Here is a 12,806-nt window from a genome sequence, read left to right as displayed (position 1 = left end):
AAGGGGAGGGCAGAGGTGCAGCTGGCACTTCTGGGTGGGTGGGGCCTGCAGGTCACTGAAGGGCCCCGGGACCGCCCTCTACTCACTCCTCTGACACCGTGTATCTGTCGGCCAGCGGCTCACAGGCCACGCTGCCGATCCACACGCCGTGGGCCACGTCGCTGAACCGCCGACCCAGGTTCCTGCCGCGGATGGTCAGCCTGGTCCCGCCGTCCAAGGGGCCGCTCAAGGGCTCAATCTGCCAGGCGATCGGAGAGATGGGAGGATGGGGCTCTGAGGCTGGGGTGTCCGGGGAGGCAGGGCCAAGCAGACCCGCCGCTCAGGGGAAGCTCTGAGAGCGCTGGCAGGTCACCGGGGCTGCCACCAGGAACGTGTGTGTCTGACACGCAGCCTGACCGGGGACACCAGTGCGTGGGGACAGAGCCAGTGCTACTGGAGGGGCATCTCCTGGGGACGCTGAGGTCCAGTCCCCATGGCCACGGGGACCCATGTCTGACCACGTGACCCTAAATCCCGGGCAGAGCCGACTGGACCTGGGACGGGCAGGTGAACCAGACTAAGGCAAACAGAACCCTTTCCTGAGACTTTTTCTTAATTAAAAATGAGGTTCGTGGGTTACCCCAGTTTTCCCCTTATCAGCAAGGGTTCCCAGACCTCACTATAAAGATACTCAACCCCAGCCTCTCTTCCACCCCAGACTCCAATGCCCCCCCATGCCCGGCCCGTTCGCAGCCCTCACCACCTTCTCTATGCAAATCACCTCCTTTTGTTGACATCATTGTCCCCCAACCCCAACTGAAGCATGAGCTCCGTGAGGACAGGCACGTGTGTGTTCACTGCTGCGTCTCCAGCCCCGGGATGGGGCGGCAGGGGGAAACTGGCACCCAGCGGGTGCTCCGTGGGTGACAGAGCGCGTGGGGGCCCGGGAGTGTGCAAACACGTGAGCTGCGGGTCCCTGAGCCTGTGTAGGGCGCTGCGCGTGTGCACATTCAGGTGTGTGGGTGTGACAGGCCCCCGGGGGGCGCTGGGGGTGCTTACCGCTCGGATCTCAGGGGCGGGGCAGGTGCCAGGCGGGGGCTGCAGGGCGCCCTGCGGGCGGCAGCCGTCACTCCACACACACAGGTGGCCCAGATCCTCACGGCCCAGGCACTGGGAGCAGTCGGGGCTGCCCACGGCACAGTTGTAGACCTCCACTGCGGGAGACACGGGGGCGGCCCAGCTCAGCTGGGTCCTGCTTCTAAGAGTCAGGCCCCATGAAGCTCTTAGGACCTTCTCCAACCCCCACCCCCACCCCAGGGGCTGCTAGTAATAAGCACAGTGCAGCCACAGCCCCCTTAACAGTCATCCTCATGGGGATCCTATCCAGTGGGGGCTGTTTATCAGCCCAAATTGACATAAAGACATGAGGCTCAGAGAGAGAGAGTGACTTGCCCGAGGTCACACAGCCTGTGAGTGGGAGAGCTGGAGTCACAGCCAGGCCCGAGTGGGTCTCTGGAGCCCCAGCAGAGCTCTGGGATGCTAGGGAACCACTGAGCAATGCGGGCTGTGTGAGCCTAAGGCTCTCAGACGGGCCCAGGCAGGAGTGCAGGGCGGGTTCCCAGGGCATACAAGCTGGTTCTGGGGCTTCTGTCTGGGACCCTATAGTACAGAAGCAGGGTGGGGGGTGGGGTGGATGTTCACAGGCCCCCCTCCCTGCTAAACAGGCCCTTGGAGAGTTGATTCGACACGTATAATAAGAGCGAGGCCACCCCGCCACCATCTATGGGTGCAGACTGCGTCCCAGACAGCCCTGCAGGGCTCTGCCTGCATCGTCTCCGCAAACCCTCGCCCCCGCCCTCTGCAACCGGGCCTGTGCTTCATGGGTGGACACTGAGGCTGAGAAAGGACAGGTGAGTGGGTGCTGGGAGGGCAGAGCCACGGGCATGTGGACACCCCGAGGGCGTGGTGCCAGCCCAGAGGAGCGGCTCCATAGTTAGGTGTGGAGTGAGCAAGCCGGCAGAGAGGCGTGGCTGGGACCTGAGAGACAGTGTGTGTCAGGGAATGGTGCGGGGACACCTGAGCACTGGATGGAGCCCCCCAAGGCTGCATCCCACCCACTGTGGCCACGTGAGGTTGGGGGGCCTCCCACCTGTCATGGGGTCAGGGCTGTCCAGGAACCGGGCCGGCTGCCCCTTTAGCTGGAGGCTGAGCGGAAATACCTGGCTCTTCTGGGCCGTGTGCAGCTGCAAAAGACAGGGAAATGCGTGACAGGTGTGGACGCTGTCTGGGTCTCTGTCGGGGCAGGGCACGTTGGGGGAGAGAAGAGGGCAGGGCTGCTGAGGGCAAGGGGACCAAAAAGAGGAGGCAGAAAGGAAGGCGTGTGTGTATCTGGACTCAGGCAGGCCTGCCCTTCCCCTCCGCCCCATCACTCACCACCACTTGGTTGCAGCGTACGGCCGATTTGTTCACCCACACAGCCTCAAAGGTCTCCTCCGGACCGAAGCTACACTCCAGGGCTGCACCCTGCGGGACACGGGGGTCAGGGGGCATCCAGGCAGCGCCTACCGCCCCCCACCTTCTTCAGGACGCCAGAGACTGCTGTCCGAGGAGCGGGCGTGGGCTCTCTCCCTGACTGTGTCTCCTCCGGAATGTTCCTTCCTGGTCCAATGTCTGACAGACGTGGGGGTTGGCGCAGGGTGGGGGGGTACGCACAAATACCCAGAACTCTGGCCTTGTGCTCTCATACCACTAAAAACCTCACCGACAACTTCCAGCGGCCTAACCCTGGGGCCTTTCACTCCGCTGGTAAAGCCCTGACTCTTCAGCACGACCGACACTTACAAGGTTCATCCCAGCAGACTCCGCCTGCCCTGCAGCCTCAAAACCCCCCACGGCCTGGGATCAGTCACACAGGATGCGGGTCAACAACGCACATGCCATCCTGGCCTCAGCCTTTGTCCAAGTCCATGCTTCCCTCTCAGCAAACCTCAACACAGTCTTCAAAGTCCAGCTCTAATGTCCCATGTTCCAAAAGCCTTCCCAGACCGCCCCTCACCCAAATCACGGGGACACCCCTCACTTGAGCATCCATCCGTTTGGCAATGAATATTAGGGTGTGTGCTGGGGTGCTTCATTAAGCTCTGACAGCCTTCCCCAACCCTGCATGCCAAGGACCTCCCCTATCCCCTGCCCGGCTGTCTACACCTGTCTCTCTACCCACTGGGGAGCGGGGGGCTGGGTTTTCGGGCCCTCTGACACCTCTAGGAAGATGGCAGTTGAAAGAGCTCAGGCTCAACCGTAACACAGGCCCACTCAGGTCCGAATCCCACCTCTGCGACCTCCTAGCTGTGTGACTCTATGACTGTGAGCTGTGTGGGTCTCTAAACTCAGCAACGGAAAGAGATTCCCCTACTCTGCAGGATTCTAAGGAAACTGGACACCACGTGTCTTTAGTGGGTTGTACGCTGTGGGCTCCTACTACATGCTGGCTGTGATCAGTATGCAGGAAGTGCTCAATAAGTGCTTGCTGGGTGGGGGCAGGGGGAATCAACAGGGCCAATTCCCCATTGCCATCTTGCCCTCAGCCCAGCACAGGCCCCCTGGGAGCAGCCATCGGTAAATATTTGCTGAGTGAACAAACCCAGGTTTCAAGAGGGCGAGGCCAGCCGCGTGGCAGGACTTCCTGTTTATGTCCCTGTCATTGGTAGATGTGTTACCCTGAGGAGAAAGCAGGTCGGCCAGCTCCCGGCCCCGCCCGCCCCGGCCCTGCCCCCTCCCAGCTTCGCTATGAAACTAACAGGGAAGTTAGTTACAAGCTAATGTATGGATGGGAGTTGGACTGTGAAGAAAGCTGATCGCTGAAGAATTGATGCTTTTGAACTGTGGTGCTGGAGAAGACTCTTGAGAGTCCCTTGGACTGCAAGGAGATCCAACCAGTCCATTCTAAAGAAGATCAATCCTGGGTGTTCATTGGAAGGACTGATGCTAAAACTGAAACTCCAGTACTTTGGCCACCTCAGGCGATGAGTTGACTCACTGGAAAAGACTCTGATGCTGGGAGGGATTTGGGGCGGGAGGAGACGGGGACGACAGAGAATGAGATGGCTGGATGGCATCACCAGCTCGATGGACATGAGTTTGAATGAACTCCGGGAGTTGGTGATGGACAGGGCCTGGCGTGCTGTGATTCATGGGGTCGCAAAGAGTCGGACATGACTGAGTGACTGAACTGAACTGAACTGAAGAGCTCCTGTATCCCTGCCACACTGAGCTGGGTCTCCTGAGCCCCTGGGCTCACGGCAGCTGGCCAGCCTGTCTGGGGCTCTGCCGGGTGTGAGCTCCGTGGATCGGGCTGCTGCAGAGCCCAGGCAGAGTCAGAAGCAGGCCCAGGGGAAGGTGGGCTGGGATCACCAAGGCCCCAGAAAGGCAGACAGGGGCCCCCCAATTACACTCTGCTCAAGAGCAGGAGGCAGGACCTACACTCAGGCCCTGGGCCTCCCCGAGCCAGGCTCCAGCAGCCCAGGGGAGCAGCATGGCCTCCCCCGCTCCAAATGCCCCGGAAGCTCTGCCCCAACCACCGCAGGGAGGAGCCCCAGGACCGAGGGCACAGACCCCCCCCACAAGCCCTTCACGGGGCGGTGTCCCCTGCCATGACGAGGCTCCCTGACACACTCTGGATGCCCGGCACGTGGCCCTAATGTGTGACAAGTCGTCAAGGGCCTCAGCTCCCCCGTGGAAGCGACAGATGGCAAGTCCCCGAGAGCTGGGGAGAGGGTGGCTGGCACACGTCCAGGACTCGTCAACGCTTCCCACCCAGGATGCTCCCCCAGGAGGGACCCAGCAAGGGGCGGCCTCCCTTCCCCTAGCCCAGATTGCGGGGGGGTGGCGGCGTGCAGGCAGGGAAGGTTGGTGGTGGGGAAGAGCACTGGACCAGGAGTCCAGGGCTAGGGTGCGAGTCGAGCCTGATGCTGTGTGCCTGGAGGCATCTGCTACCCCTTCCTGGGCCACACCCTGCCCACCGGGACAATGGGGATGAGGTGGCCAAGGGGGTCTCAGGCTGTTCTCCAGGGAAGATGTGTCGGCCTCAAACCAGCGGGGTGGGGGGGGGGTATGTCCAGGGTCACAACCCAGCCTGGGCACAGCGCAGGGTGGACATGGACGAAGTCATCCGTGGGCTGCAGCACTGGGCAGGGGCTGGGCCTATCAGGGGGGTGTCACAGACCCTCCTTTCCTGCAGGAGCTAGGGGCAGCTGGCTGTCCACAAGGCCTGTGCCCACCACCCACCTTCCTTCCCCCTACCTCCGTGCAACCAGGGCAGGGCTTTCTCCAACAGAGCCCAGAAACTCAGAGGAAGAAAACCGAAAGCATGGGACTTCCCGGGTGGTCTAGTGGCTAAGACTCCCAGCTCCCAACGGAGAGGGTCTGGGTTCGACCCCTGGTCAGGGAACTAGATCCCACATGCCACACCTAGAGATCCTGCACACTGCAACTAAGACCCAGGCAGCCAAATAAATAAATGACTGGAAAAGCAAAGCACGGGTGGTGGGCCCCGCCCCCACTTACCTGGAAGAAGGCTGTGTTGGCCAGGAGCACCGGGATGCTCTGGGAGCCGCCTGTGGGCATGGGGGCCAGGGAGGAGGGCAGGGTCTGCGGGCAGTCCTGAGGGCTCTGCAGTCAAGACACAAGGAAGTGGGGCTGGCCCTGGGGCGTTTCGGAGGAGACAGGATTCACGAGCACCCCAGCCAGCCGGTGCAGCCCCGCCTCCCTGGGGAGGCACTGGGCAGCCTATGCAGGGAGGAAGGCTACTAATACAACGACAGCCACATCCACCGCCTCCACACCATCACCTGATCCTCTGAGCGGGAGATGTACTGGCCCCGTTTCACAGACGAGACAGGCACGGAAAGAGGCAGTAACCTGCCCAGTGGAGCCGAGTCCCCATGGCCACTCCACAGACCGCCTCTTAGGGAGGCCTCCCCAGCTCTGGGCCTCATCTCTCCCCAGTTGTAAAACAAGGCGCTGCACTCACTTTCTGAGGCTCCCTCCAGCTCTGGAATTCCAGTTTTGAGATGGACACATGATGAATGATTCACAAAAGAGGAAACCTCAGACTTCAGAGCGGCCCATGAGAAACAGGGCGTGAGGCTGCACACCCCTCTCCACTGACTGGTTGCGTCATGGGCCCCGAGCAGGGGGCCTGGGCGTCCGCATTCCCGGGTCGGATGTGGAGACACTGTTGTTCAGTCACTCAGTCGTGTCTGACTCTCTGCGACCCTAGGGACTGCAGCAGGCCAGGATTCCCTGTCCCTCACTACCTCCCAGAGTTTGCTCAAACTCAAGTCCATTGACTCGATGATGCCAGCCAGCCATCACATCCTCTGCCACCCCCTTCTACTCCTCCCTTCAATCTTTCCCAGGTTCTTGGGCCAGAGACTGGGGTCTGAAACTGAGGACCAAGGTGAGAGACAGGGACCCAGGGTCTTTTCTCAGTATTGTTAGTCAGACAACGAGCTCCTTGAGGGGACCCTCAGGGGCCCAGCATGAAACCAGAGCTCAAGGGATACCAATGCTTCATTTATGATCATTAACTACGGTCATAAATAGCAACCACGGGAGCGACAGTGGTTAGTGGCCAGCACCCACAGCCCTCCATGTGCTGTATTAATTCACCAAACCCTCCTCCCAAAAGCCCTATGAGGTGGGTACCATCGTTATACCCACTTGACAGACTGGAACACTGAGGCACAGAGAAACAAAGTGGTGCGCCCAGGATGGAACAAGCAGCACAGCGGGCTCTAATGGTGCAGACCGTTCTGCTGACCCCTAGGCCGGACACCGCACCTGGACGATGAGCTTCCCCGGGAGCGCTGCCTGCTGCTGACCACAGGGGCCAAGGAAGCCATCCGGCCCGGCCAACATTGCAGGGCTGCAAGGCAGGAGCTGGTGTCCGGCTTGCTGTGTGACATGCAAGTCCGTCCCTCCCTTGAGCTGCCGTCCTGAGCCGTCCCATGTGTAAGCCCCATGGAATTTCGCGGAATGGAACCCACATGTTTCCAATCGGGTTTCGCCGCCGCCGCCAGCCCGCTTCACAGCTGGCTGGGGGCCCTGCGGCTGCGACCCTGGCTTTGGCCCAGCCGAGGGGAGGTGGCCAGCAGTGGGGGCTGGAGGCATGCGGGTCCAGAGGAAACAACGTGGGACCATCCCCGAGGGCCCTACTCTCCTCGATCGTCATAACCCCCTGTGAATGCTTGTACCCATTCTCTGGAGTGGGCAAGCCTGGGAGAGTGTTGGTGCACCTCTGCCCTCTTCCAGCACAGCCCCCAGGGTCACTAATCTCCCCTGGGGACAGCTGGTCCAAATATGCCTGCATCTCCCCAACCCCCAGGCCTGTGGTTTGGGAGGACTGACCCTTCTCCCTAGCCCCAGGGATGGGCAGGCACCCAGGCCTATCCTGGGCTCAGCGATTGGTTCGGGGAGTGGATGTGACCCAGTTCCCCTGGAAAACTTCCGCAGAACCAACGAGAAGGAGGGTCTCCTGGGATTACCAGGGATCAGGACCCCACCCGGGGCTGCTAAGGCATCTTACAGCCAAGGGGGAGGGCCTGCCAGAGCACGGAGGCCACTCAGAGGGGCCGGGAGGCCCTGGTGACGCTGGCAGAGGCTCCGGATCCAGCTGAGCCCAAAGGGGATGCCGCCCCTTGGACTCTGTACTCACACAGGCTGACTAACTCTGCTGGGGCCGTGGCCGGCGGCTCGCAGCATCGCGGCCTCCTTGTCCCATCCCAGGCTGAACCATCCAAGCCTCAGAGACAAGCTGAGTGGCTTCTCCCCCTTGGCCAGAGTATCGCCTCCAGGCTCAGGAAACCACGCCCCGACTCTGGGCAGAGCCGAGAAGGCGGGAGAGCAGGAGCTGGGAGGACAGCAAGGCGGGAACCCCAGGAAGCCCAGATGTCAGCCCAGCGCATGAGGCTGCGGCGGGGGCTTGCCTGACTCTGCACTGGAGCTCACAGAGTCCCCCAAGGTCTTTCCATGTGTGAGGGTTCAGAGCTCGGGACCCAACGCAGCAGAGCACTGAGTGGCCCCACTGAACCCACCCGACCTGCTCCCTCCCTGCCTTTCTGCATCGCCCTGCCCCCTGCTATAAACTGCCCCCCACGTTCCCACCAAACCGCCCTCTCCACCAGCTCCTAACGAAGCCACCTTCGTGGAGGTACCCGCCCAGGCTCCCCCCGCCCAGGGAGCCTGACCCCGGCACCTGCCCAAACCCTCACTGCTTCTAAGGCCTAAGGTCACCGCGCCCTGGGGAAGCCACCTCCTCCAGGATGACTGGAAGGGACAGCCTTCTCCACTCCCTTCCCCTCCTTGGAAAAAAGTTCCTGCCCTCCTTGCAGCATCCTGTACCCCCCTGCTTCCTTCCTCTGGGGCCCACGAGGCAACGGGAAGTCAGGAGACAGTCCCTGGCTCGCACCTGCCCAGAGACCCCTCCCTGGCCTGGCCTGAGCCCCACGGCCTCTACGACCGACTGACCAGCTCTAAATTAAACGCTGGATTAAGCAGCAAGCCAGGCCCAGGCGGGGGTGGCCTCTTCTCCCCCTGGACTACCGTAATTCTCTGAGAAAAGCCCTCTCTGCGCCCCCAACACATCTCTGACCCGCAGACCTTGCGGGGGGGTGGCAAGGAGGGGAGGCGTCCTTGGGGGCACTGCCCCGGAAACACCTCCAGGCTGGCGAGCTCCTACGCATCTGCCGGAATCGGGCAGGAGGTTCCCCTCCCGAAGTCCCCCCAGCAGAGGGGCCACGTACAGTGTGTCGAGTACGAAGCTGGTGTTGCTCCGGATCCCACTTTGAGACGGGCCCCCTTTCACAGACGGGGAGATGGGGACAGTGAGGTGTGGCGGCCTGCCCAGGATCACACAGCCACAGCTCACGCCGCGGGCTCTCGCCTTCGTGATGGCGAGGGCAGTGTCTAATTGGCTACTTCCCCAGCAGGCACCAGGGCTGCTCCCTAGGGATGCAGGACGGGCCTCAGTGACCGCTCCCTGCTGGGAGCCAGGGCTTTCGGGGGTTACACTGACTACCTCAACTGTGCCATCTGGAAAATGGGTGGGAACTCCCCTTTCCTGGAGTGATGAGCTGCAGGCAGGGACCCGGTGCCTCACCCCGAGCCCCTCATGGCCCTGACACGAGACTCAGGGTCCAGCGGGCGGGCCTGACGGGATGAGCTGGCATATGACCTGGCACCATCCCGGTCCAGCCATCCCACCCTGGCACCCACCGCGGTCCAGCCGTCCCACCTTAACCAGTCTTGGGAGTCCCGTCTGGTCATCCCTGGCACAGGGCTGGGACAGCCATAGAGGCTCTCTGGGGGAAGATGCGAGGCCGCCCCGTAAGTGAACACACCCAAACCAGCCGGTGGCAAGCTACATGGCGCCTTGGCCTGTGTCTCTGCCCATCCCCCACCCTCCCCAACACGCCCGCCCCGTGGAACTGATGGCATGCTGTCCCCTAGCTCAGGGCACCATCAGGCCGGCAGAACAGGAGGACCTGGGAACCTGTGGCTCTGGAGGTCACTCGCTTTCTCTACCCTGTGAAAGCCACAGTAATCCCCGGCCCTGGGGCCCCAGTGCCCGTGGGAGACGGAGGCTGAGGTCTTTCGGCCCAGCCCCTGACTTGGGGAAGCAGGGAGAACACAGGCTGCCAGCAAGAGGGGCTTCCTTTCAAGGCCCAAGCCTGGTACTCCCTGACCCGCTAGGGTCGTGGAAAATGTCGAAGGTAAAATTAAAAATGAGTATGATGTGCAGGAAGGGGCCTTGTCCTAAAAGGCTGGAAGTGTAAACGCGCGCAGGCTTTCTGGGGGTCAGCTGAGCTGAAAGTATGGGCTTTCACCCCAAAATGCCATGTTGAAGAACTGGTCTCCAGGAGACAGTCAAGGCCATGCAATGCCCTACACATATCAGAACTCCAAAAAGAAAGAGGCGTGCTCAGCACGTCCAGCAGCAGGGGATTGGAGGGGCTTCCCTGGTGGCTCAGATGGTGGAGAATCTGCCTGTAATGCAGGAGACCCGGGTTCAATCCCCAGGTTGGGAAGATCCCCTGGAGAAGAGAACGGCAATAGGGCACTGGTTACATGCACTGTGACGACGAGCCCAGTGCGGCGGCTGTTAAAGTTGAAGCCAAGGAAGACGATGTAACGACACGGAAATGTTCTCGACATGCTAAATGAAGGAAAAAAAAGAAACAGTGGAGGCAGAGGGCACCCCGGGCCTGGCGTACCGTGGGATTTGGCGAGGCCTCACACTGAGACTGGTTGGAGACGCAGGCGTGCTGCTGGGCGCACCAGAAACAGGGCCACCGTGCCGACAGGCAGTTGGTGCAACTGAAAGACAGTGGGGGCCTCCCCTCAGCCACCTGGCTCCCCATCCCTGTGCCCAGCAGCGGGGACCCGGGACACAGATCCCAGCACACAGAAACGAGATCTTGCTCAACATCAGAGCTGCCCAGGGGGGCTGGGCATTTTGTAAGGTAATGAGCTCCCCAGTGCAGGAGGTATGCAAGGAGAAGATAGGCAAGCAGGGCCTCCAGGAGACTAAGTTAAGCGTAATCAAAGCACTCTTCTCAGCCTCAACTGGCCTGGGTGCTCACAGACGCCGGGCACACTGGGTGATGAGGGTCTGCTGCACGAATGAGCCGCCAGGTGAGCAGCCAAGGGTCCCGTCTGCCTCTGGGACACCGTCATTTTCCCAGAGGCTGCTTCCCCAAGAGCAAAGCCTCCTACCCCCACCCGGAAGCCAGCCCCCACACCCCACTCACGCCGTGTGTGGGTACACCTGCCCAACCCGGCCGCAGTCGTAGATGGTGAAGCTGGCCCTGACGATGTTCTGCCCCTGCACCCTCACCGACATCTCAACGGTCACGTGGTCTGGAACAGAGAAGGGCGTCCAGGGATAGAAGGACAAGGGGACGTGGGGGGTCCACCGACACCAGCGGCTGTGCCATCAGGCCCCCACGCCTAAGAGTCCAGCATCTGAGGGCCCCCTTCGGCCTTCCTTGCAGCCTGGGCCATGAGGTGCCTACCTCGGTGGGGCGGGAAAGGTGGGAACTGATCCTTGGGCAGGAGGTTGCAGTAGGCGATCTGGTGGCCGAAGGCTGGGCCTGGGACCCGAGCCACCGTGCGGATGCCGTGGCCATAGTCACAGGCCATCTCCATGCCGCTGAGGCTGGGCAGGCTCCCCGAGATCTGCAGGATCATACCCTGGAGGCCAGGGACCCTTAGCTGGGGGTGCGGCGGTGGGGGAAAGCCACACCTCGCACCGCCCCACCCCCACCCTGGAACCTGGAGAGCAGAGGTTGGTCAGTGGCCTTGACTCCAGGGCCACGGGGATGCAGACTATTTGGGCCTCAGTTTCCCCCTCCGCAAAGTGAAACTGACCACCTTACAGGAGCCAGAGGCCCTGCAAGATCTGGCCCCCGGACCTTGGATGCCAGCCTCTCAGCACTCTCTCAAATCATGAATCTTGTTCCCACCCCAGGGCCTTTGCACTGGTGGGTCCGTCTGGCCCAGATGCTCACACTGGCTTCCTATCTCTGCTCGGATGTCACCTTGCAGTGAGACCCCCCCCACCCCGACCTGATGTAAAATGTCAGTACTGCTCGCTCTGCACCCCGTCCTGTGCTCTGCTTCCTTCTTCTCCACAGCACTGATCGCCATCCTGGCATTTTATCTTGACTCCGCCCTCTCCTCTGAGTGTGTCCACCCCTCGAGGGCCAGCGGCTTGCCTCTCTTGTTCACTGCTGTGTCCCCAAGTCCAGGACTGTAGTGGCACAGAGCAGGTGCTCAATATTGACGAATAAAGAGGTGAATGAATGGATGGACAAAGCCCCCGGCCGCCTGCCCGACCGGAGGACATACGTGCAGGACGGTGATGTGGAGTGATGGGGGCGGAGCACGGGAGCCCCAGCTCCTGTCGGTCATCAGACCACGTGACAGACGAGGATGTCTGCCCCAGAGAAGCCTCTGAGGGCAGGGCTGGGGCGGGGGCACCCAAGCCTGTCTGTCCCTCAGCTCCTGCCCCCTGGAATCCCCTGCACCGAGGCCGTCTGCTACAGGTAAGCAGGGAGCTGGCTGTGGCAGGCCTAGGCACTCCTGGACACGGATTGTGGGGGCAAGGGGGCAGCTGCTTGAATTCAAATCCCAGCTTGGGCACTTCCTCACTGTATAATCTTGAACAAGTCCCTTTACTGCTCCGTGCCTCACTTTCCCCATCTGCATGACGCGGGTGTTAAGAGCACCCAGCCACTGTTCTCGTTATCTGCCTTCAAGCCCCTGGGGTGCCACAACCAGGAGGCTCCGCCTGTCGGGTCTGGGTGCCAGGGGAAGGGTTGCTCTCTACCCGCACTGCTGAGCCCAGAGCTGGGGTCCTGGCTCCCGGGACTCACCGGGTACTCCTGGTGCACGTTGATCTCGGCCGGCAGCACGGTCATGGCGGGGCAGCGGCCGGGGCCCTCGCTGGCACTGGTCCAGAAGTGCGGCTGGCTGGAGTTGGCACAGTCCTGCTGCAGGGTGCACCTGGGGCGCCGGGCGCAGGTCAGGATCGGGCGGAGGTGCGCGCCCACCCCTGCGGCCTCCCGGCCCAGCCCGCGCCCCCGGGCCTCACCGCGTCTCCAGGGCGCACCAGCCGCAGTAGGCGTCGGCCGCGCCCACGCAGTCCCCGCAGGTGGTGTGCGCGGCGCAGGCGGCGACCTTCACCCTGGCCATCTGGAGACAGAGGCGGGCCCAGCTCAGCGGGGCGGGGGCAGCCGGCGAGGGCCGGGAGAGGCTGGGAAACTGAG

At 62.0% G+C, this 12,806-nt stretch overlaps 1 protein-coding gene across 1 annotated transcript in view; it reads right to left on the bottom strand.

The window, feature by feature from the left end:
• Nucleotides 1-12,806, bottom strand: part of PLXND1 (plexin D1) — a 49,392-nt gene that overhangs the window by 16,187 nt on the left and 20,399 nt on the right. The window contains exons 4-13 of the mRNA XM_055413522.2: nucleotides 12,632-12,732; nucleotides 12,414-12,543; nucleotides 11,052-11,229; nucleotides 10,788-10,896; nucleotides 10,251-10,353; nucleotides 5,542-5,646; nucleotides 2,413-2,502; nucleotides 2,129-2,222; nucleotides 1,039-1,193; nucleotides 87-238 (exon numbers count right to left, since the gene is read on the bottom strand). Of these exons, the coding sequence (XP_055269497.2) occupies nucleotides 87-238; nucleotides 1,039-1,193; nucleotides 2,129-2,222; nucleotides 2,413-2,502; nucleotides 5,542-5,646; nucleotides 10,251-10,353; nucleotides 10,788-10,896; nucleotides 11,052-11,229; nucleotides 12,414-12,543; nucleotides 12,632-12,732 (1,217 nt within the window). The remainder of the gene's footprint in view (nucleotides 1-86; nucleotides 239-1,038; nucleotides 1,194-2,128; nucleotides 2,223-2,412; nucleotides 2,503-5,541; nucleotides 5,647-10,250; nucleotides 10,354-10,787; nucleotides 10,897-11,051; nucleotides 11,230-12,413; nucleotides 12,544-12,631; nucleotides 12,733-12,806) is intronic.

Source organism: Moschus berezovskii, chromosome 24 (genome assembly GCF_049115385.1).
Source record: "Moschus berezovskii isolate FMDL1 chromosome 24, NW_MosBer_1.0, whole genome shotgun sequence".
Lineage (NCBI taxonomy): Eukaryota > Metazoa > Chordata > Mammalia > Artiodactyla > Moschidae > Moschus > Moschus berezovskii.
Note: the sequence above shows the minus strand (reverse complement) of the source record. Positions and strands in the feature narration are given on the sequence as shown.